At 42.6% G+C, this 25,771-nt stretch overlaps 1 protein-coding gene across 2 annotated transcripts in view; it reads left to right on the top strand.

Annotated features, from left to right (window-relative positions):
* Window positions 1–930: 930 nt before the first annotated feature.
* Window positions 931–25,771, top strand: part of SETD7 (SET domain containing 7, histone lysine methyltransferase) — a 65,520-nt gene continuing 40,679 nt past the window's right edge. Inside the window, exons 1-3 of one of the 2 annotated variants that reach the window (XM_032147487.2) lie at window positions 931–2,153; window positions 11,261–11,390; window positions 25,249–25,450. In XM_032147487.2, coding sequence (XP_032003378.1) covers window positions 2,114–2,153; window positions 11,261–11,390; window positions 25,249–25,450 — 372 coding nt within the window. In that variant the 5' untranslated portion in view covers window positions 931–2,113. The remainder of the gene's footprint in view (window positions 2,154–11,260; window positions 11,391–25,248; window positions 25,451–25,771) is intronic. The other variant, XM_032147482.2, reaches the window with a different exon arrangement.

Genomic DNA, 25,771 nt, shown 5'->3' with positions numbered 1-25,771 from the left:
GTGCACCAGTATAATATGCAAGACAGGAGGTGTTATGTAAAAAGGTTAAATGAGAAAAAATATCATATAATTCAAAACCAGTGAGTGACCGAGCTCAGTAAATGATGGCTTTTAAAAAATCAGATATAAAATCCTGTTTCTGTGGTTCATGTTTGAAGATGATGTAACCTAAAGTGGCTCTTTCATCTTCCACTGCACGTACACCTTCTCTGTTTAGCCTTGGACTCCCAGTATCTGCACTGGAGGACTTTAAGGAGGTCAAACCTAAGCCAAGAGACTTCAGAGAGGTCTAGACTAAGCTAGAGGGTGTCTTGCTTGAGCCAGAGAACCTCAGAGTGGTCTAGCCTAAGCCCCAAGGGCCTTATGTCAATGTAGACTAAGCCTCTAATCTGGAGGAATTCAGGCTGGCTGGTTGGGCTCCCAAGACACCTCTGCAGGTGAGCAGCACCAGGACTCAAGTCTCCTAACTTCTGGTTCAGGGCCCTCCCCTTTCTAAAACAGTCAAAGGGGCTGAAATTCCTGGAAGTGTGTGGGGCTAATGTCCCTAGCATTGTTCTCTTTTTCACAGAGGAAAAGCTGACTTTAAGAAACAAGCCGGCAATACTTGACAAAAATATCTACCATTTAAGCACAGAGCCAAAAGCAAGGAGTAGTCTCCTGGGCGCTGGAAGTATTTTGAAATCCCCAAAGTCTCATTCATTGATCAGAAAACAAAATGGAACTACTTTTTTTTTTTTTTGCTCCCTCCTCCCCTCCATGCAGTAGCTGTTCTTGGCAGGTGCCCAGAGCGGCACCCGGTAATTCCACGGTACATTGTGTACATTTGCATCTGTTTAATCGGCTATTTACAGTCGCCCTTTACCGCCACCTGTAAGAGGCAGCGCCATAACGACACTAAGTGGCCGGGCCGGAAGCCGGGTGCCCAGTGGTTTTCTCCACTTGAGGACGCCTGAATCTGTGAAGTGGTTGGCACTTGGAGAAACAGAGAGACAGCTGGGGACATCACACGTACAGGGCGGGAGGCGCGGGAAAGAGTCGCGCCAGACGGAGGGTCCTTCCTTCCTCGTTAGCTCCACTCGGCGGCTCCTTTTCCATTACCACAGCCGCGAGGAGGAACCTGCCGAGCCTTCGGTGAGGCTTGTTTCCTGCCTGACAGAGAGCCCGCTGCCATTTGGATTTGATGAATTTCTGAATCACCCGAGGGCCTGGCGACCCGAAGGAAGGCGGGGAGTGGGGGCGCTGGGGTGGCCCCGCCATCCTGCGGAATCCGGCCAGATAACAGCCCCCGAGCTCGGGAAATCGGCTTGCGGATGTGATGCGGGACTGCGAGGACACCTGCGCTCCCTTGCGTGTCGCACTCGTGCAGCTCCCGGTGGCGAACGGGGTGATGTGGGGGCGAGGGTGAGAGGAAGTCCAGGCGCCAGAGCGTCAGAAACGCTTCCTTAGCTTCCCTGGCACTTTGGAGGTTGTCTCGAGGGAACACGGACAGTGCACCACGGACTTTCAAGTTGCTCCCAGCACAACGGGAGGTCGGGAGCTCGGAGCCCCCACGGGCGATCCAAGTGTCCTCGACAAGCCCGCAGCTCCCAGGACCGCGTTGAGCGCTCGGGGCGCGCCAAGCCGCACCTAAGCAAAAGAGAAACGCTGACGGGCCGGAGGCGGGTTGGCTGGGACGCGGAATACGCGCTGCCCCGGAGCGCCTTTCGTTTTAAGGAGCCTTACTTCTGGAAAGGGACAGGGAACTGTCAATCAGCGAGGGAGGGAGCGCACCGGCGCTGGGTGATGTCAGCGGATCAGCTGCTCGATAACAAAGAGGGGGTATTACAGGAGAAAGTTGCAGCAGCGGCGACGGCCAAGGCGGCACACCGGAGCCTCCGAGGCGAGGGGAAAGTGGGCGAAGGGAGGGGGGGACGACGGCTGCTGCCGCAGCAGCTGAAGGCCAAGGAATTGAAAGGGCTGTAGGGGGAGGCAGTGCGAGCCAGCCCCGACTGCTCCTCCTCTTCCTCCTCCTCCTCCAAACTCGCGAGCCCCAGAGCTCGCTCAGCCGCCAGGAGCACCCAGAGGGACGGGAGGCAGCCGCGCAGCCCCGAGCTGGGCAGGGTCCCCAGCCGCCATGGATAGCGACGACGAGATGGTGGAGGAGGCGGTGGAAGGTACAAGCATTTCTCCGGGGCCGGGGGAGGAGGTGCAGGGGGCCCGGAGCGCGGAAGGAGTGGCGGGCTGCGAGCAGCGCGGCGCCGGGCCGCGCGGCCGCCACCGTCCCCTACACGGGTGGCCGGCTGCCCGGCTCGGGCGGGGGCCCGACAGCCACGGTCACGCCGCCGGGAGCGCGCACTGCGCGGCGGGGCGCAGGCCGAGAATGGGGCTCCGCCAGGCCGGGGGCGCTGGAAAGGCACGGCCGCTCCATCCCTCCCGGCCACAGCCTGCATCCACCCTCGGAGTTGCGAAACCTGCCCCGCGCTCTGGCCTTTCCGCCTTCGGGCGCGGAGGGTGGGTGCACTCCGCAGGGCAGCCCCTTGAGGCCGGCGGACTCCGCGGAGCAATCCTCTAGCCCAGTTTTGGCCACCCCGATCCCCTCCCGGCCGCCAGCCCTTCCCTTCTGCTGCCTCTGCGCCCCGCGGCGGCCGCGGCCGCGTCCGGGTAGGTCCCCCGGCGCAGCGCACGGGGCCAGACCAGGCACGTGGCAGCCGCGGCCCAGGCGGCAGCTCTTCCGAAAAGATGAAATCATTGTCGGGCGACGGACAAGTCTCCCGACCCGGGACTCGAACGTGCGCCGTCCGGGAGGCGGGCAGCCCTCCCCTCCGCTGCCCCCGAGCGAACTCAGTCAGGCCTCCCCCTCCCCCTTCCTGCTTGGCTGGGATGCAGCCGCCACGCTGTGCAGGCGCGCCGCGAGTCCGCACCGAAATTGCTGGGTGACACTTAACTTTCTGAATTCCATGCAGTTGGCTGTGGGTGATATCACCGCCTCGGTGTCGTGTTTCTCCGCCCCTTCTCTTCTACCGCCCCTCCCCCGACTTTTCTCGCCACTTTGTTTTGCTGAGTTTCTCCACCTTTTTTTTTTTTTTTTTTTTTTTTTGCTAGTTCTAAAAAAACGATGTGGGGACGTTATACAATCTCGTTGTTTGTATCATAGGATGTTATGATTTTGTAACAGCGAATACTGGAAAATACTCTTTAGCGTATTTATTTGGTTCCACTACATACAGTACGTCGTGATGTTTTTCAGTGTGGTGTGGTATGATACCAGAATGTTTTAAACTAAGTATGTGAGTAAATAATTTTTAGCTGTTGGTTGAATCAGGTTTCTGTCTGATTTGTATAAACACAAGTTCTGACGAAAGATAAAGAAAAAAAGTGGCGACACTACAAATGCAGAAGGATACATGGTTATTGTTACACTGGGAAAAATCAGTTTTAATGTTTTCATAAACATAACTCCCTTTGCAGTGCTTCTGAGATCTTAAGGGGAGATTAAGCAGACTAATAGTTCTGAACTCTTGAAAAGTATCCAATGTAATGCCAATATTAAAACTTATTTCTTTCTCTAACTTCGAAGCCAATTAAAGAGTGTGTGGTTTTTGTTAAGAAAATTTTCACCATGTTGTGAACTCACAGAGCTATTTATCTCTCTAATAAATAAAGCCAGTGTTGGGGCTTACTGGAGTAAGGCCCGGATACATTGATTGAGTTGATCCACAGGGAGCCTTCTGAGAAGTTAAAAGTTGTTGACTTCTTGTGCCTCCATGTTGTGAAAGATAAAGGAAAAATGACCTCAGATTGTTAGGGCTTGCTCTCTTTCTTCAACGTTTACTTTTACTTGTAAAAATTAAATACAAACCCTTGATTGCTGGTACTGTTCTCCATGTTAAACCACATCCATTCCCCTTTGAAGCTGTTTACAAACATATGTCCAGTTGTCCGTAGTCCTCAGGCTCCTTTGCAGACTGTGACCAAGAGCTTTAGAAATGGCAGTATTGTTTTTTGAGACCATCCACTGGATTTGAAAACAGGGAGGTTTATATAAGCAGGGATGGTTTTGTTTTATAGGGTAATTATGTACATTATTGTCCAAAATCAGAACCCCCTTGAGAATGAGAGGGCACACTATTAATAATGATGCTGGGGCAAGTAGCTTAAGCCTTGAATGTCTGGGGCAATCTGGGACACATGGTCACTCAGTTGTAGCTAACTAAACAATTAGAGCAGCACAGAATCTTTAAAAGCCCCTAGAAGCATCTCAGGCTCTAACTTGCACAGTGCCAGGAGTGTGTGTGTGTGCACATGCAGTAAACTGTACCTGTGCGTGTGCTCTTGTCCAGCCATTCTTGGCCTTTTTAGTGCTGTTTGCAACAGTCTTTACATAACATCTAACACTTACATAGGGGACTGGTCTAAACTGCTTCTGCTCTTTCCCAAAGAGAAGCTAGTCTGAATATCTTAGTGTTTAAGTACCAACTAATCTACCTCTTTCCATAAACAGAGCCTCTGTTCTCAGTGGTTTCATTGTCATAGCTATTATTATCATTGCTATAATTGTTTAGCTCCTATTAAGTGCAGGCTCTGTGCTAAGTGTTTCACAGACGTTATCCATTCAGCCTTATTCAGTCTTATGAAGTGGGTACTAATATTATTCTAATTTTACAGAGGCGGGAACTGAGGCATACAGAAGTTAAGGACTAATCCAAGAACACTCAGTGAGGTGGAGAGACTGGCTTGGACTTCCAAAACGGCCCTCCACCAGACCAAACTGTCTTCTTACATTTTTTATTTTTAATGAGTTAGTCAAATTTATGAAACACTTGATAACCGAGTTGGAAGCAACAGTTAAATATTATGTCAGTGCCATTTTTTATCAGTGTAACTCTGTAGAGGTTGGTTCTGATAGAGTTCAGTGACTTTCAGAAAAATGTATTTGGGGAAAAAAACCTGTGTCCTCTGCAGTAGCTATCTTTTTCCTTCTTCATTAGAGATTTACTCTGGGGAAGAAATTAGTCTCTTCAGGATTGAGTTTAAATGTCTTATATATCATGTGCATTTGGTTCTCTGTCAGGGTATGATTGCAACTCTGGGAAAGTTCTGAACTCAGGGTGGACAAATCCCTGAGGTGAGGGGAGTGGTGGAGGCTGTGTCGATAGAGTGTTCTGTGTACTGTGTTGGCTGTGCTCTTGTGGGAAGGCAGCAAGCCCTAGGCCTCAGAGGGCCTCAGAGCTCCACCTGAGCTCTGGTGTGGCTTTTGGAAAACACTTTGAGACCCACTGGTTCAGTGAAGAGTGATGTTTAGTTTTCCAGTGTCATTCCTCTGGGCATCTGGAAACAGAAATTTATTGCAGCATCTATTTATTTTTCTACCCATAGATACAAAGATGAATATGATGTGGTCTCTAATATAATTTCAAATAAATATATCTATACAGATGAATTGTGACGGTTGAGAGGAAGTAAAAATTAGTTCCAGCTTAGGGAAGTCAAAGGGGAAAGATTTTCCACAAGAGGTGCCATAGAGCTGAGTCAGGTTGAGAGGGGAACTTCGTGAGTGAAGACACGGAGGCATGGAATTCTGCGGGTGCACCCAGAGAACAGTCATTTGATTTTGCTGCAACATGGAGCTTACAAGGAGAAAAGTGGAGGGGAAAACAGGGAAGGGAGGCTGGGTAGCAGGCTGAGAGCATGGACTGTGTGCTGGAAGCCATGGAAGCCGTGGGGGCTCTTTAGAAAAGGGAATGACAGGATCAAGGCTCCGCTCCGAGAAGATGAACAGGCAGTGGCCAGCAGGACAGTCAGAGGGGCTGACACAGCAGATGAGGTACCTTGAAGTCTCTTTGCAGTGGTCCAGATGCACAGTTATGATGGCAGGAAAAACAGAAGGGCCTTGGAAGTGTGTAGGAGACATGGAGGAAGAATGATCAAAAAGGGGAAATAGCAGAACAAGGGGCCGGAATGAAAATAAGCAGCTCAGTGTTCCACTGCCACAACCCCTTCAAAATATTAAGAATATTTTTTATTAACACTCCCCCTAATATCAGATTCTACCTGTCTCTACTAAGACTGCTCATGCCCTGTATCTAGGGAAAATACATATGAAGTGTATTCGTAGCACCCTTTCTGTGTGGGCCACACATTAAAATTACGACCCTCACAACTAATAGATGAACCCTTGCCAACAATTACCCTTATAAATAAAATTATCCAGGTAACAAACTTGCATTTATGCCCCCGGTTCTAAAATAAAAGTTGAAATAATTTTTTAAAAACCTAAAAAGATAAAAAATTTTAAAAAGATCAAAACATCAAGCTATGTTTTTAGGAGTCAGTGATTGAATGCATAACCAGGAGGGCATGTTTTTTGCATTAAACAGAATAAGGTTGCCTTTTATTATTGTTGTTTTTTGTTTTTCAATTTATTTATTTATTTAATGAGATGGGGTCTCACTGTATTGCCCAGACTGGTCTCCTGGGCTCAAGAGATCCACCTTGGCTTCCCAAAGTGCTGGGATTACAGGCGTGAGCCACCGCGCCCGGCCTATTATTGTTGTTTTTTAAAGCAATGTTCTAGTCTACAAAACTAACAGTGTGTGTGTAGGGTCTCTGGTTCTAAGGGAAATACTCGCACGCCACTCTCAGATCTCTAGTGAGTAAGCCTGAGACATTAAGCAGCTGGATGTCTGATCCTGAGGGAGTTTACTTTGCTGAGATTGAGATGTACATTGCTGCTTAGAATATAGGCCTGGCTCTTATCAGATTCAAGAAGAAGCTCCCTCAGAAGTAACTAGAGGGAAAAATTGTAACTTTCTATCTGTTCAATAGATAATGACCATAGAACAAAGTGAAAAAGTAGACTTGTGAACTGATACTTTTTTCCTTTCTCTAACTTCTGTAAATATTTAAAATCATGCTACAGACAGATACACAGAACATTAGCTCGGACAACATTATAAACACAGAGCAGTCATTCAAGTTAATTTTCCCTGTTGCTTGGGCCTGGTATTCATCCTCTGTTCGGTGGGAACTCGCCTGGAAGGCTGTTGGCTGACTTGGCGCATTTTACAAATTGACCTCATGCAGAGCAAGGAGGACTGGTGTTTCCCTTCAAGTTAGATAACACTTGGAAGAGATAGGACTTTGCAACCGGGATATGCTGTTGGAAACCTGGTCGTTCTATGTGAATGATGTTAACCACAAAGCCTTCTTCCACTTCCCTGCCAGGGACCTAGGGGTTCCTACCATTTTAGAGATACCTTCTTACCATCACCAAGGAAGAGTGTGTTCAACTAGTTTGCCAGTGTCTAGAATAGGAATTAAAGGATTTGGAGAAGAGGCTTTCAGTATTCATCAGCACACTCAGAGTGGCAATGTCTCTTGGGCAAGTCTCATAAAGCATTGGTGTCTTCATCTGTAAGATGAGAATATGGGAGACTGTTTTGAGGCTTACATTTGATAACAGGAAAGCACATAACCCAATGCCAGATCATAGTAGATTCATACACTTTTTTTCTCCTCTGTTTATCAGTACCCCTGTGCATTAAATTGACTTACTGACATGACAAAATATTACATGATCTTATTGTCCAAATATTACATGATCTTATTGGCATTTGAAAGAGTTATGTCAGACTCTGTTCTAGCACTAATGTTGAAAGAAGATGTAAGAGCACTGCAACCCAGTCTCTTCTCTTTCTCATGGAAAGTCTCTGTTATTGTTTTGGTTGTGGCTGCTGTTTTAGATATAAAGTTCTACTGCTAGGAAAACTACTCCGGGATATTAAATATTCAGAGTGGAAGTCTCAAATGATCACAATCCTTAATCTCTAGTTCCTTTAATTGATCACACCCTAAGGATGTAAAGAAAACAAAACAATCCAGGAAGGGGCTCCTGCTGTCATCTAATAGATTTCAGAACTCTCTCACAACCAGCAATCTAAAAGCCTTTAGAATGTCCGGGCGTGGTCACATGTCCAAGCACCTCCTTAATATGCAAGGTCACCCAGAGTAATGGCCATCATTTGGTAGCTCTCCCCTGTCCTTTTCTCTCCCAAGAGATTAAGATGATGATAGGGCTCCTCTTCAATTGCCTGTTGAAAAGCATTGAGGCCAGGTGTGGTGGCTCTTGCCTGTAATCCCAGCACCTAAAGTAGGTGGATCACTTGAGCTCAGGAATTTGAGATCAGCCTGGGCAACACAGTGAGACCCTATCTCTATAAAAAGTTTTTTTAATTAGCCGTTTGCGAGGCTGTGGTGGGTAGATTGCCTGAGGTCAGAAGTTCGAGACCAGCCTGGCCAATATAGTGAAACCTCGTCTCTACTAAAAACACAAAAAAATTAGCTGGGCATAGTGGCAGGTGCCTGTAATCCCAGCTACTAGGGAGGCTGAGGCAGGACGATTGCTTGCACCTGGGAGGCAGAGGTTGCAGTGAGCCAGGATCACACCATTGCACTCCAGCCTGGGCAAAAAGAGTAAAACTCTGTCTCAAAAAAAAAAAAAAATTTTTTTTAATTAGCCAGTTGTGGTGATGTCTACCTATAGTCTCAGCTACATGGGAGGCTGAGGCAGAAGGATCACTTGAGCCTACAAGTTGAGGTTACAGTGAACTATGGTCTCATCACTGCACTCCAGCCTGAGTAACAGGGTGAGACCCTGTCTCTAAAAAATAAAGGAAGGAGGAAGAGAAAGAGGGAAGAGGGAGTGAGATAAGAAAGGAAGAAAAGGAGGGAAGGAGGGAGGGAGGCAAGGAGGAAGGAAAGAAGGAAGGAAGGAAGGAAGGAAGGAAGGAAGGAAGGAAGGAAGGAAGGAAGGAAGAAAGAATTCTTCATGGAGTGGAGTTGACATTTTTGTTGTCATCTCAACTGGGATCAGTACTATCCTCCAAGGGCTTACAGTATGTTATATGACGCTTTCAATTTTCCCTAATATCTAAATTCCATTGCTGAGGGTGCACCTTCAGTGTTTTATTCAGAAATAGGACAGGGCTGAAGGAAGGTGGAAATTAATTTATATTGGAAATTTTTTTCTTAGTGTTCAGATTTATTGTAATTCTCTCAATCTAAAGTGGAATAACAAATTTTATCAAACATAAGCTTTTAAAACTCTGAAATATGTGAACTGTTTTCTATGGTGAAAGCATTTTCAACAAGTTAATAAATGCTCTAGTATGAGTCTAAACTGATTATTTGGATATTAATACCTAAATCAAAAGTAGGACACTGAATTTATATGCCTAAATTTAACTTGATCGCAACAACATTTCACTAAAAAAAGCTCTTAGCAATACACTGAGTGGCTTTTTTTAATGAAAAGAAAAAAGCAAATTTAATTTATTTCAATGAGAGAAATGGCATCAGATATTTAGAAAATAATTGTCCAAGTGATTTCATATAACTCAAATGTCACTGAATTTATGTCATGTACAGTTAGTTTTTGAGCAAGAAGAAAGCAATTATGGCCTAGTTCCCTTCTGACCATTAATTTCCTGGTCCTTTCCTCTTTTGTGTTAAGAGGAAGGGATCCATACTGATTATGATTTATTTAAGTAGATGTGTCTTATTGTAAGATATTCTAGGTAACCCACTGTATACAGAGTCAGATGTAGCAATAAAACACTGTATTTGTTTGCAGCTATTTTATGTTTATGTAATTAATAATACAAATAAAGAGCATATTTATTCTTTTTGTTGTTGTTGTTGAGATGGAGTTTCGCTCTTGTTGCCCAGGCTGGAGTGCAGTGGCACAATCTTGGCTCACTGCAACCTCTGCTTCCTGGGTTCAAGCGATTCTCCTGCCTCAGCCTCCTGAGTAGCTGGGATTACAGACACCCGCCACCATGCCTGGCTAATTTTTTGTATTTTTAGTAAAGACAGGGTTTCACTGTGTTGGCCAGCCTGGTCTCAAACTCTGGACCTCAGGTGATCCACCCACCTCAGCCTCCCAAAGTGCTGGGATTATAGGCGTGAGCCACCACGCCCAGCCGCATATTTATTCTTTATAAGAGTGTGTACTTACCATCTTTTCCAAGGGCTAATATTCTTTTATCATGTTAGAATAAATTATTTTAGGAGACTAAAGCTTTCATTGTGGTAGTATGGTTTGTGTTTCCTTTTATGTCTGTGAGCCATCTGGAAGCTACATTTCAATGTTTAATGTCCCTGCATTAGACACAGTGTTTAATGTTTTCATACCTTTTCTCTCCATGACCCAGGTTGTTACCCCAAGAAAAAGCCAGTAGAATAACTACTGCCTTCATTTTCACCCACCTCTGCAAAATTAGCTCACCAGAATGATTGGGAAGACACCAATAAGGTGATTCCTGGGTTTTGTAAAACATGTAGATGGTAATAAAAAGCATAAACATTGACTGTAAATGTCAATATTAAACTATACCAATCTTTGACCTAGGAAGAACCAGTGACTTAAACGTCCGTGTAATAACTTCTGCTGATGTTCACAATCATTGCTTAAATGACCATGTATACACTCTGGCTCCATTTAAAATACAAGCCCTCTGAGACACAGTGGTGGACGGTATATGATAAGGTTATTACTAAACATTCAAAGCTGAAAGATTTTGTAAAGTAAAGCAGTAGGTTTAAGGTTAAGCTTAAGTTTAAGGTGAGAAGGACTCTGGGTTTCTGTGTTTCTACAATGAGCTGTATAAATCTTAGGGCAGTTTTAAAGATATGGCTATGTTCCTCGTGTGAATATAACAGTAACAGTGAGATTTTCAGACTGGCTAGCAGTCCTCCACATCATATTATAGAATGATATATAAAATCATATTGCATACTTAATGTTCTAGAATTAGATAATTTATTCCAAAGACTGTGTATGTGGCAATTGACTATAAAACAGTGGAATCTCAACCACACTTCAGTTAAGCATGAGAGATTAGAGGCATCAATTCCAAATATGAGGACTCTAGGGAGAGTACTTGGTAAATTGTGACATGCCCTGCAGAGAATATTACTGATAATGACTCTCAGTTCCAGGTAAAAAGCAAGCTTATTTAAAGTTCATATTCTGGAATGTGTCTAAGTCTGTTCTGGACCTATCAGTTCACAAAGTGTACATAAGAATCAATTTGGTACTGCTGGTGCCAATGAGGTGAGAAACCTTTGCACGCTGACTATCCTTTCATGCCAGGGAGGGGACCCTTTGGCAGCGGGAGGGGAGTTGGGTGGGGGACTTGTCTGGCAGCATCTGAATGCTTAGACGTCAGATGGGAGGAGCACTAAAGATGTTAAGGTTTGCCTTGTGGTTCCCTTTCTCCAGGGCACCTGGATGATGACGGATTACCGCACGGGTTCTGCACAGTCACCTACTCCTCCACAGACAGATTTGAGGGGAACTTTGTTCATGGAGAAAAGAACGGACGGGGGAAGTTCTTCTTCTTTGATGGCAGGTAGCACTCACAGTTTTATTTTGTTCTTTGGGGGTACCGAATTATTTTATGTTAAGGAATAATACAAACGAAAGAATTCAAGTGGAAGTTTTTCTACAATTTATTCAATGGGTAAAATTAATCCCTACCTGTAGGCACTGCTTTGGTGACTGGGGAAGTCACCCTGTGGTTATGGGGAAGCCAGCCTAAGGCTTAGCTCTTGTCATCACTGTCTCCCAGAGTGTGCTTGGCCAAAAGATACCAGATTTGGGGGCCCCCATCTTGCATAAGTTGGTTACATGGTCACCCAATTCTTTGATGGATTTCACTTGATCATTCCGGTAGCGCATCTCCCTGAAGTCACACAAGTGGGGATCGTTTTTGTCAGTGGCCAGTTTGCACAGTTCCAGTAGAGTCAGATTCACACTTTTTTCCAAGGGTCACACACACTCTATTGCGTTCAGCACACTCTCTCAGATGTCACGGTCTGGCATCTTAGTACCCCAAAGGAAGATTCTGTCACCTTGTTGGTTCTTCTGCTTCATCGGTTTCTCAGCTTGTTGCCTCTCCTCATGAGATTGATGAAAAAATGCTTGGCAAAGTTCTTCAAAGCCACATCATTGCAGTCCCAGTAATAAGACATAAACAGGTACACACAGGAGGGCAACTCTCTAGACTTCAATTTTTTAAATGCCTGTCTTTGGGATAATTGGTCTTTTTGTGTGATAATTTAATACTAATGTCAGAACTATGATTTTCCACAGTGTACCTCTAGTTACAGTATTTTTCACAACAGGATTTCTTCTATTTTACTCTCATGCCCTGTCTGAGGACGCTGAGAGGCAGAGGCTCTTACTCGCTTGTGATAGATAGAAATGACTATAGGACATTTTTCTTTCAAGAAGAGATGGGGTTGCCCTGGCCCAGCTTCCCAACAGTGACTTTTAGGCCCTGTCAGCTTCAGGAGCAAAGAGTGACCATGTGAATTTCTCAAGCATTTAGTGGAATTCAGAGCCGCAAAAGGGCTACCTATTTTCAGACCTGTTGATTGGGTAAAACAGAAACGGACTTCACCAAAGCAGGTTAGACGATTCTGTGGGATACCGCACCACTTACTAAACTCCTGACATTGATAATAGGCCAAAGCTTCCTTTGGGAAAGAAAATGTCTAAGCTGACAACTGAAGGGTGATGGCAGAGACTGGTATGTGACCCAGAATCCCTTTTCTGTAGGCGAAGTGGGTTGTTTTAAATGGGGTAACATTTCTCAGGCTGTCAATGATCTGATGCAATGAGGGGTGAGAAAAGCAATAAAAACCCTTTAAATAACTTTTGTAAAATTTCATTTTAATTATAATTCCAACCTTCATTTTCCCATTGCCCCCAACTCCACCTTTTTGTAAAGCAGCGTTTTGCTTACAAACTGTAAATTTTAAATTGTCAAGATATTTTAATTCCTTTCTTTTGGGTGGATACTTGAGTGCCATAGAGGCCCGTTTCAATACGTTGGTATCGGCCTGGGCATGCTGGCTTACATCTGTAATCCCAGCACTTTGGGAGGCTGAGGTAGGAGGATTGTTTGAGCCCGGGAATTTGAGAACTGACCGGGGCAACATAGTGAGACCCTGTCTCTGCCACCAGGTGTGGAGACCCTGGGACCTGTGGTCCCAGCTGCTGGGGAGGCTGAGGCAGGAAGATTGCTTGAGCATGCCAGCCTGGGTGACAGAGCAAGACCCTGTTTCAAAAAAAAAAAGTTGGTATCACTGCTTTTCTCTCCTATGACTCCTTTAACCTATCCAGAGGGAAACTTTTCCTGCCCCATTTCCACTGCAATTTTTTTATAGCTCTTTTTTCTGAAAAGTGTCACTTTTAACCTGATTCTGCAAATTATTTTATTCATTCAACAAGTACATATTTATGTAAACGTCTCCTTCATCTCCAAGGACAGAAGTTTCCTTGAGGGCAGAATCTGTGTCTATTACATCTTTTATGCTTCATAGCACTTTCGCTTAATTTAATACTAAAAAGAAGTCCTTGCTAAGTGAGAGTGGGAGCTGAAAGAGAGAGTAGAATTCACCCAGAACACCACACACACACACACACACACACACACACACACAAACACACACACACACTTTAAATCTGGTAGTTTGATGATGATAGCCAATAACTGACTCTTTGGGAAAACAGTCCAGCAGATTTGTTTGAATTTGATGTTGGTTACCTGCTTGCTTTATGGGACTGATACACGGAGTACTGATGGGCTAGACTAAAATTCTGAACCAGTGTGCCAAGAATGAGCTACTTGTTAGCTTCAAGATGCTGATCCCCTCAGCCCTAGGGTAAGATAGCAAAGTGGGGCCTGAGACTTCCTGGGCACCTGTCTTCTCATATCCAAATAGTAACTTCTAGCCCCAAATAGCTTTATCCGCTTACCGCAGTGTGTCAGACAAATGCATGAATTTGCAGGTGTGTCATGATATGAACAAGCTGAAGCACCAGGCCAAGTTGCAGCACCAGCCCAGTAACTATCTATAGGCTAGAAATACATTCATTGACTTTTTTTTTCCTTTTGAGGCACTAATTCACTATTCTTTTTATTTTATTTTATTTTATTTTATTTTTTTGAGATGGGTTCTCACTCCGTTGCCCAGGCTGGAGTGCGGTGCCATGATCACAGCTCACTGCAGCCTCAACCTCCCTGGACTCAGGTGATCCTCCCACCTCAGCTTCCTGAGTAGCTGTGACTATAGATGCATGCCACCACGCCAGGCTAATTTGTTTTGTATTTTTTATAGAGATGGAGTTTTGCCATGTTGCCCAGGCTGGTCTCAAACTCCTGAGCTCAAGCGATCCACCCACCTCAGCCTTTCAGGTGCTGGGGTTACAGGCATGAGCCATTGTGCCCAGCCTAACCAATTCACTAATTTCTGTTTGTTTGTTTGTTTGTTTGAGATGGAGTCTCGCTCTGTCTCCCAGGCTGGAGTGCAGTGGCACAATCTTGGCTCACTGCAAGCTCTGCCTCCTGGGTTCATGCCATTCTCCTGCCTCAGCCTCCTGAGTAGCTGGGACTACAGGCGCCCACCACCATGCCCTGCTAATTTTTTTTTTTTTTTTTTTTTTTTTTTTAGTAGAGACGAGGTTTCACCTTGTTAGCCAGGATGGTCTCGATCTCCTGACCTCGTGATCCACCCACCTTGGCCTTCCAAAGTGCTGGGATTACGGGTCTGAGCCACTACGCCCACCCAATTCACTAATTTTTATATCTACCACTCAAACACCTGTGGAGATGTTGATTAAATATAATCAAGGAAAAATAGTGTTAGTGAGGACCTCAAGAGATTATCTTGGTTATCTTCAAATAGATGGGAGTTAATACCTCAAGGGGAAAATGTCAGTATCATTGCTTTTATTACACATGATGGAGCAGTGTGGTGACAAGATCTCAAAAGGTCGTCGTCATCTTCTTAAGCCCAAAAACTGATGATGTTACGCGACATCTGCTAAAAGGATTTGCTGTAAAAATTAGTAAGAGAGTCTTACAACTGAAAAAAAGGCCGAGAATCTACCAGGGTTTTCTAAGGCAGATGTGGGATTTGATTATGGATAAGTCAGTTGTTTCTACATGAAGCAGTTTTTATTTATATTTGTCTATTACTTTTTCTCCCTGTTCCCACCCCCGGCTTTTAGGGCTTGATGTGTTGGGTAAAATTAAATGGGAATGCTTTGCCTTTATTGTCAGTCATCAACCTTCGGTCTGGAAAAATTCCTTAAAAAATGCTGGCATTAGGTTTTGAAATAACAAGCGAGGAGACAAAAACTTTGTATTGAAGAAACTTGTTGAAACCTGTTATGCTGGTTTATGTCCCCATCAAAGAGTTTGTCTGCAGTTGTGGGAACCCATGTTCCCACAAGGAAAGGGACAGGGAAAACCACAGTGTAGTAACAGAAGACTTGGCCTAAATATTCTAATCTTATATGAACACTGAACCCCAGAATATGATTTATGAGAAGTATCCAAACAAACATGAACATATCAAGAAAATTCTAGAATCAGTGTTTCCCTTGATATCGAATGAGATAAATCTGAATAAGAATTTCAAATACCCAGATAACTAGGAAAAATAGCCCTGTGAAATTTTAAAACCAAATTTGTAAATAGAAGCAGAGTATTTTATTTAATTTTTAAATTGCAAACATAACAAATGCTTAGTTGAATAAAACAAAACTTCAGGAAATTCAGAAATGTAAAAAGTGAAAGTGCTCCCCCCCTTTTTTTAACTCCAACCCATGCCATAGAAGTAATTACTATTGGTAGAGAATTTGCACATCTTAACTAAACATATTCAAGGTAAAATATAGAAATAGCTATTTTTAAAGTTTTATTTTAATTGACACATAATTGTACATTTTTCTGGGGTAAAGTGTGATTTTTGATACATAAATGCATTGTGTAATGATCAGTCAGGGTAATTAGCATATCCATCACCTCAAAGATTCATCATTTCTTTGTGGTGAGAACATTCAAAATCCCCTCTTCTAGCTGTTTTGAAGTATACAATGTATTATTGTTGACTGTAGTCACCCTATTATGTAATAGAACACCAGAACTTATTCCTATCTAACTGTAACTTTGTACCTGTTGACCAACCTCACCCCATCCTTCCCTCCTGCCTTCTACTCCCCAGCCTCTGTTAACCACTGTTCTATTCTCTACTTCTGTAAGATCAGCTTTTTCAGATTCCCCACATACAAATGAGATCATGCAGTATTTGTCCTTTTGTGCTTGGCTTATTTCACTTTACATGATGCCCTCTAGGATCATTCATATTGTCACAAATGACAGGATTTCGTTTTGTTTTTATGCTGAATAGTATACCATTGTGTACGTATATACCACATTTTCTTTATCCATTCATCTGTTAATGGAAACTTGGGTTGATTTCATATCTTGGCTGTTGTGAATAGTGCAATAAAAATGGGAGTGCAGATACCTCTTCAACATATGGAAGAAATAGCTATCTATTTCTAAATAAGTTTAAGCAGCCAAAATGTACATTGTTTACCTGTTCACAACTGTCTCAGATTCAGAATATTTGCTAGTTTTGAGATTATAATACTTAGTCTTTTCTTCATTATATGACAAAATGTGGAACAGAAAAGCTAAGTTACAACCAGCTTATTAAGTCAGAAACCTAAAATCAGAATACTCATGCTTTACCAGACGGTTTGCCCTACAAATAAGGAATGAATGAGAACATAACCTTATTTTTAAAATTGTTTTTAAAGCAGCTATTGTGTCCATTCCCGCCTCCTCTATTAAAAGGGAAGAAGAAACTATCCTGAGATTCAGTAACTGGGACTTCTTAACATCCACTCTGGTCCCGAGATAAAGGAATTTATGCAGCGCAGTGACAGGAATCTTGAGGCTTTGTTGGTGTGGATCTGGAGTCTGTCTGGCACCAGTGGATTTGCTGGAGTACCATGGGGTGTGATGAAAATGTGTAGTGTTCAAAATACTTTGATACACACATCTCTAATTTTTATACTAATCCTCGATTCTGGATGTTTATTTTCATGTATCTTTCTTCAATTGTTCTTATTTTGACCATGATTTATGAACCTAAAGGCAAGACTTTTCACAATCCTAGAATGGTGAACAAGAAGGAGATATTTCTTCAGATTGGCTTTGTGGGGGCTGTGGAATATTAGGGTCATGTGGTTTTTAGCCTAATTATGAGGTGGAGATTAGGTCATTCATTCAGCTTTATTTGTTTATATTGTTGATGCCTCTCCTTCACATGCCAATTTGATTTTAAAGGATTTACTACTCCTTGGCTTCTTTCTCCTGTGTCCAAGTCCTTTTCAGATGTTGCTTGGCTACCTTTGCCAAAAGGGCTCCTTGTAATTTATTACTGGCCAAATAACCTAAGCAAGGTCACCCGTCTGATGAGCCACTGAGAAAGGATGGCATTCTCCAGGTGTCAAGTCTATGCAGGATTTCTTGTGTTTAGTTTTCAGAAAGTGCTTGATCACAATTCAGAGAAATTGGAGTTGGATCGGACTTCTGAAGTCATGCATTCCAACCTCCCACATGCAGCAAAAGTTTCTTTTGTGTTCCTGACAGTCCTCTAGCTTTTGTTGGAACCAGACCCAGCAAATACATTCATCTGTATTCCAACAAACAGTTCTGACTGAGGCCAAAAATTTTTGTGACATGCAAGAAGAGAGTGCAAATGAAATGGATAACATTGAACAACTACCATTTCTTCAACACTGGACACATGGTCTTCATAACAATCTGGGAGGTGGGTTTTATAGTCCCATTTGACATATGAAGAAACTGAGGCACAGAGTGGCTAAATAACTTGCCCCAGGTGACCTTGTTAAAAATGATTGCAGCTGAGACTCACACCAAGGCGAATTCAATTCTAGAGCCAACCCTCTTTTTCATTATATCCGCTACCGTCTTCCAACTTGAAGCAGGGAAATAGCTGTGGGCCTGACTGCCTTTCTTCCCTTCTTTAATTTTCCTTGAAGTTACTCATCAGCCATAGTTGTGAAATGTTACAAGGAGTCCTGGAGTGAATTCAGTTATGTTCTTGTAGGGGCCTTAACAACTTGGGAAGAGCTTGGAAGATTGACAGAAGGTTTTCCTGAGGAATCAATTCAGAAGAATTCTGTTCTAGCTATTTGGCCTCCCTGAACTTCCGTTTATTTGATTTGTAAAATGGAGATAATTATACTTGCTCTTCAGGATTGCTGTGATTGAATGAGAAAACCTATAAAGACCCTTAAAGTGTAGGACACTCAGAAGGTGCTTAGGGGAAAGGATGGATTATTTTGTTGTTGTTACTATTATTATTAATTAATAATTATTAGGAGAGTGTCTTAGTTTGGGCTGCTATAACAAATTCCATAGACTGGGTGGCTTGGACAACAGAAATTTATTTCTCACAATTCTGGAGGCTGGGAAGTCCAAGATCAGGGCACCAGTACACTTTGTGTCTGTCAAGGGCCCACTTCCTGGTTTGCAGATGTCCATCTTCTCCTGATATCCTCACATGGTGGAGAGTAAAGGGAGAGAAAACAAGCTTTCTGATGTCTTTTTATAAGGGCATTAATCCCATTCAAGAGGGCTCTGCCCTTGGGACCAAATTACCTCCCAAAGGCCCCACCTCTTAATACCATCATATTGGGTGTTAGGAGTTCAACACAGGAATTGGGGAGACACAAACATTTAGTCCGTAGCAGAAAGTTTTCTTGAGGTTTGTTTTTAGAAAGCAAAACTAAACTTCATTATTCACTCTTCAAATATTTTACTGTTATTTTGAGGCTTTGTAATAATTAGATCTATAGTAGACTCATAGATCTTCTCTTAAAGGATAAGAAAAGAAAACCTTCAAAGATAGACAGTACATTATATTATATGGAAGCATTAGAGCTCTCCATCAAACTTGCTCCAACACCTTGGGAGAAGTTGAAGTTTCTGGCTGGAAATAGTTCTAGCAGATGGGTTGGATCTCCTTGTTGCTGCTCTTTGCTCAGTTTGCAGTGTTTCAAAAGATAATATATATTGTCATATAAAATAATTCCTAAAATAATGTTTACACTAAGGGTCACAATGCAATTTGGTTAGAGATGGGAGTTTAAGGAGTGATGATTCATTTTTTAAATTTCCTCTCAGTTATTGTGTTGCTATGGCTGACAAAAGGAAGGGAACACAGTGGAAGGAAGGGAACAGAATTTAGGCCCCAGGAGGCAGAAAGTCCGAAACCTTCTAGACCCCAGAACCATGAAGAAAAGCCAAAACTGTTGAGTCTCTAAGAACAGTTTTCTATATTCAAATACTAACAGGAATTTTTAATGAAAATACAGCAATATCTGAATAAAATGCAGATATGTAAGTCTAGGAAAACAACTATAAAGTTTGTCCATTTCTTTGTAAGTTAGATTTAGATTTCTTAACTGATTTCTCAAAATTTAACTCTTAAGTACAAGAGGTTGGATAAAACAGGCAAAATTGGTCTATGTGCAGAAAAAGAAATTTAATTAAAATTTATGTTTTAATTTCCTCAACATTTTCCAGTTGTTTGATTCAGATGATGGTACCAGAAAAATCAAACAATTGCAAGACCATTTTTGTAATTTCTTAATATACTAAAGAATTTGCCAAGATGTTGAAAGGAACTTTAAGAAAATACAAGTTAAGCATGTTAAGAACATTATGCATAGTGTGATCCCATTTTTATTAAAATAACAAAAACAGAAGGTAGGAAAATGCATGGTATAGAAATGAAAAGAGTGGCCTGGAGCAGTGGCTCGCACCTGTAATCCCAGCACAGGCTGAGGCGGGTGGATCACTTGAGGTCAGGAGTTCGAGACCAGCTTAGCCAACATGGTGAAACCCCATCTCTACTAAAAATACAAACATTAACCAGGGTTGGTGGCACACACCTGTAATCCCAGCTACTCAGGAGGCTGAGGCAGGAGAATCGCTTGAACCCAGGAGGTGGAGGTTGCAGCGAGCTGAGATCGCACCACTGTATTCCAGCCTAAGCGACAGCAAGACTTCATCTTAAAAAAAAAGAAGTGAAAAAGTCTTAAATACTGTATGTAAAATTGGAGAAGAGGACTGAGAATTTCTACTTTCTGCATCTTAGTATTGCCTGAATTGCTTTTTATGTGTTCGTTTTACAATGAACACATATTGCTTTTTTTTAGAGGCATTTATTTTCTTCCAGTCAATTGGATCACTCATAAATTATTGCAGATAGGAATTTTTCTTGCTTATTCTTTAAAAATAGATTTAATGCAGTTTTGTAAATTTCTTTATCTATTTCAGTGTTTCATAACTGTTTCTTTGATGATGCTTTTTAAACCTAGTTTTTTAGTAGAAAGCTTGCCATCATACACATGAATATGCATGTTTAATAATAATAGCTGTTCTTTATTTAAGCAATCACTATGTGCCCGACCATATTCTAAGCATTTGATATATATTAACCCATTTAACCGTTATAACAACTCTCTGAGTAGTCCAGTTTACAAATGAAGAAATGAAGCATAGGAAGTTTAAGAAACTTTCCTCACGTACAGCCTATATGCATATTGAATTATTATAAGGATGCTCCCTGCACTTGAATAACACTGTTATGTTCCTTCTCAATCTTCTCTTCTCAATGCAAAATGATCCCAGTTTCCATTTCTATTCTTTTGCTTAGGAATTATCAACATGAAGTTTATATGTTAGGGGAGGGATACGTGGATGCATATTTCCTAATTTGTTCCCATAAAGGGCTTACAATCTAGTTAGAGAAATAGGACACGTAAATTTAACATCGATAAAGACATGGAGTGTTCTGTAATAGTACATGCCTAGGCTCCGATGAGTAACGTGCATGGCAGGGCTGCCAAGATCAGGATAGGTTTACTTTGTAGGAAAACGAGGTTCCCCGTGGATAATGAGTAGGCTCTGTTTAAGACAGTGACCAGCAGACTTGCTCTGAAACCCAGCTCTCAATCCAATTTCACCAAGAAACATTAGAAGGCTATTTCTATGTACCCGCTTTTCAAATATGACCCGATATTAACATTTTAATGGATACAAGTCTCGCTCTGTTGCCCAGGTTAGAGGGCAGTGGTGCAGCCAGGCGCGGTGGCTCACGCCTGTAATCCCAGCATTTTGGGAGGCCGAGGCTGGCAGATCACTTGAGGTCAGGAGTTCGAGAACAGCCTGACCAACATGAAGAAACTCCGTCTCTACTAAAAATACAAAATTAGCCGGGCGTGTTGGCGCATGCCTGTAATCCCAGCTACTTGGAGGCTGAGGCAGGAGAATCACTTGAACCTGGGAGCCAGAGGTTGCAGTGAGCCAAGATTGCGCCATTACACTCCAGCCTGGGCAACAAGAGTGAAACTCCATCTCAAAAAAATAAAAAATAAAAAAGATTGCAATGGTGCAGTCTCGGCTCACTGCAACCTCTGCCTCCTGGGCTCAAGCGATTCTCGTGCCTCAGCCTTTCAAGTAGCTGTGGTTACAGGTGCCTGCCACCATGTCCGGCTAATTTTTTTATTTTTAGTAGAGACAGGGTTTCCCCATGTTGGCCAGGCTGGTTTCGAACTCCTGACCTCAGATGATCCTCCTGCCTTGGCCTCCAAAGGGCTAGGATTACAGGCATGAACCACCATGCCCGGTCTATTTTTTTTTTTTAAGACAGAGTCTCGTTGTCACCCAGGCTGGAGTGCAGTGGCACGATTTCAGCTCACTGCAACCTCTGCCTCCTGGGTTCAAGTGATTCTTTTTTTTTTTTTTTTTTTTTTTTGAGATGGAGTCTCGCTCTGTCGCCCAGTCTGGAGTGCAGTGGCGCAATCTCGGCTCACTGCAAGCTCTGTCTCCTGGGTTCACGCCATTCTCCTGCCTCAGCCTCTCCGAGTAGCTGGGACTACAGGCGCCCGCCACCACGCCCGGCTAATTTTTTTGTATTTTTAGTAGAGACAGGGTTTCACCGTGGTCTCGATCTCCTGACCTCGTGATCCACCCGCCTCGGCCTCCCAAAGTGCTGGGATTACAAGCGTGAGCCACCGCGCCCGGCCTCAAGTGATTCTTGTGCCTCACCCTCCTGAGTAGCTGCAATTACAAGCATGTGCTACCACCCCTGGCTAATTTTTGTATTTTTAGTAGAGCTGGGGTTTCACCACGTTGGCCAGGCTAGTCTTAAACTCCTGGCCTCAAGCGATCCACCTACCTCGGCCTCCCAAAGTGCTAGGATTACAGGCATGAGCCACTGTACCCGGTGGCTTCTTTCTTTTTTGATAGAAAAATGCCAGAGATTTCAGAATATTCATTATTAGTCCACGATTATTTTTGTTTTCAATGAAGAAAAAAGAAAAGAAAAAAAAGTCATAACTCTTTTTCCCCCTGGCTGGCCTTAAGGATTTTAAAAGTTTGCTCACATATGTTTTATGGAAAGCAAGGAAAAATATAGTGTGGAAGCTAAGCTAAATAAAGGTCAGTGAGTAAACTTTCAATATGAGCAGCGCTTTTTAGAGCAGGGATTAGCAAACTTTTTCTGTATGTGGTGAGAGTAAAATCGAGGCTCTGTGGGCCACATACGGTCTCTGCTGCAGCAATTCAACACTGCTGTTGTAGTATGAAAGCAGCCATAGATGATGTAGAAAGGAACATGCATGGCTTTCTTCCAGTAAAACTTTATTTACAAAAACAGTCGGCAGGCCATAGTTTGCCAGCCTCCTCTGGAAAGAACAGTTAGAGAGAAAGGTAGTGCCTTGAATGCCAATCTAAGAAATGTATATTTTATTTCTTCAATGACAGAGGATTTTAAAAACATCATTTTTATCACCCTGGAGAACCCAGTTTATGTGTATAATATGCCCCCTTTTGTCATCAGATTTCATCTAACTTAAAAGTTGCCAAGAAAGCTAAGCTGTGGCCTCAAGCAGATGGCTGAAAAAATAACGCAGTAAGATTTGCTTTCCAATGCCTTAAGAATTTGCATTTGTGTACCTTGAGTCAGTTGGGCTAGGAGGGAAATAGCAGTTTGTTCTTTGTACTCTGATAGATGGGACGACGGGCTCCACAGGTAAGGGAGGTTAGGACAAGCCACTGAATACAGTTGGGGGAAATGTCTGCAAGTCCATATTATTTTTTGTCTGATTTGCAAGACCTATGTCTTGTAGATTTGATCATAACCCTGAGAAATATTGGCAGACTAGTCTGTCAGGGAGTAGTATTCTACCCAAACTCACACAGGAACATTTTGAATGCTGCTGAGAGTCCAAAGTCAATAGGGTTGCCAGGATGAGCAAATAAAAATCTAGTTAAATCCAGGACAGCCAGTTAAATTGGAATTTGCTCAACAAAAAAATGTAGTATAATTATATCCCATTCACTATTTGGGACATTCATAAACTAAAAAATTATTTGTTGTTTATCTGAAATTCAAACTTAGCTGGGAATCCTGTATTATACCTGGCAATCCTAAAAATGAAGATAAATGAATAAATAGTTTCTTGCACTACGTAAATTACATCATTATGTCACTTGATTAGTACCCTTCACCAAGGATTTTTTTTTTAATTCTGAGAGTCTAATGACAGTTGAATCTCATTACTTCCAACCTCACTATTTTAGAATTTTGATTATTTATGCAAGAGCTATGCTAAAGTGCACTTTATTCTCTTCATGAATTTAGGAAGCCTATTTGTCATTGATAGTACAAATAAAACTGAAAGAAAACTATTTATCTCCTTGGGAGACTACAAATAGTATAATTACCTTTTAACCAGAAGCTATCGTTATTTAGAATGTGCTTTTCGTTTAATAATTATAGACCATTCACAGTTGTTCGTTGAAATAAGTCAAGACTTTACCAGACAGAGTAAAGGTGCAGCCACCTAAGTCCTCATGGCCTGCTTTGCGTCCCATCTGCCCCAGTTCACAGTGTGTCTTGCCAGTCTCTCCTATACCATTGTGTTTGTTTTGTTCCTCATCCCCTCTAGAGCCTCACACAATGCTTACTACTGAGAAGACACACTGTAAATGTTGACTAGTTGTGGCTGGGAGGCCGAGTTGGGTGGATCCCTTGAGCCCAGGAGTTCGAGACCAGCCTACATAACATGACAAAACCTCATCTCTACAAAAAATACAAAAATTAATCAAGTGTGGTGGCACATACCTGTGGTCCCAGCTACTTGTGAGGCTGAGGTGGGAGGATGGCTTGAGCCCCAGGAGGTCGAGGCTGCAGTGAGCCATGATCATGCCACTGCACTCCAGCCTGGGCAATAGAGCAAGATCCTGTCTCGAAAAAAAAATTTACTAGTTGAATTAATGAATAAATGCCATCTGCCTATGTTAAAATAATCAAGCTGTCTTTCTTTCAAAATTTTCTTACATTTTAAATTTTAAAAATAATTTGAGTTGGTCTTTCCCTATTCCAAATGTTAGTACTTAAAGGGAATTTTGGGTAGTCTCATTGCACAGGGCCTTTCAGAGGATAACAACGAAAACATGTTCCTGAACTTGCAAATATGTATTACAAGGAGAGAGATGGAGAAGTGCTGGTAAAATCGCATGAGCATCCCTGTAAGCTTTCTTCTGGTGTAGGACCATGGGTCTGAAACTATGAGGATGCTAATGATATTAGCAGGGTGGAGCCTGCAGTCTTCCTTACTTGCCCCTACTGGCCATGATCATGGATGTATGTATATGTATACACACACACATACACATGTATATACATAGATATACATACATACATAGATATATAGATATACTTAAATAAATCCCCATATGTCTTCCAAGGAGATGGAAGGGATTTAATTTGACTGGATACCAATTATGGCTATCACTGATAAATAATACATTAGTGACTTGAAACAAATGTGTAGACATTGACACACTTTAAGCCACATTTGTGTCGTTAGAGATTGCTATATACAAGCCATCTGAAAGACCCTTGAGAACTACCAGTGAATTCTGGAGCACTCTTGAGGGAAATTAGACATGAATGGTTTGCGTGTGGAACAGGTAACACCAGAATTTCTATCGCCTGGAAACATACTCAAGTGAGTTTGTTCTCAGTTTCCATCAGTAGCTTTTTTCTTCTCCATTTTCTCCAGCAGAGTAAAAGGATTCCCAGGAACCATGAAATTAGGTATTAACTCTCCGTCTTTCTTCTCAGTCTTATCCACGTCCCTGAAGCATCTCTTCCTAGCAGTCGATGATAATTTAGGAGGCTGCGCTGAATCCATGTCAGGGCTGACACAGCTGGGCATGTGGTTCCTTGGATATGATCCTTTCTTCTAAGAGAGTCGAGTCATGGTCTGACTATTCCTTTTTGTTTTTCCTTTCCTCACAGCACCCTGGAGGGGTATTATGTGGATGATGCCTTGCAGGGCCAGGGAGTTTACACTTATGAAGATGGGGGAGTTCTCCAGGGCACGTATGTAGACGGAGAGCTGAATGGTCCAGCCCAGGAATACGACACAGATGGGAGACTGATCTTCAAGGGGCAGTATAAAGATAACATTCGGCATGGAGTGTGCTGGATATATTACCCAGTAAGCCCTGTGACTGTTCACTCTGCTGGAAAGTAACATACTGTGACTCTTCACAATGAAGAGTAAAACGTATTCTGTGTTAGAACTTGGGAGCTGTGAAACCTGAGAGTCACCACAGCTGACGCCAAGAGTTTATGAGGCATGCCCTCTCACTGTTACTCACTATTGGCTTAGATTGTTGGCCCTTGAATCCATTATTAATTATTTTTCAGCGTTGTTTTGGAAAGGAGTAATTAATCATGATTAAAACAAATTGAGACAAATTGGTTTTATTGTATCACTAATAAAGGCAAAATATATTGCTTTTAATTCTTTTGGCAC

Source organism: Hylobates moloch, unplaced genomic scaffold, assembly GCF_009828535.3.
Source record: "Hylobates moloch isolate HMO894 unplaced genomic scaffold, HMol_V3 SCAFFOLD_3, whole genome shotgun sequence".
Classification (NCBI taxonomy): Eukaryota; Metazoa; Chordata; class Mammalia; order Primates; family Hylobatidae; genus Hylobates; species Hylobates moloch.
Note: the sequence above shows the minus strand (reverse complement) of the source record. Positions and strands in the feature narration are given on the sequence as shown.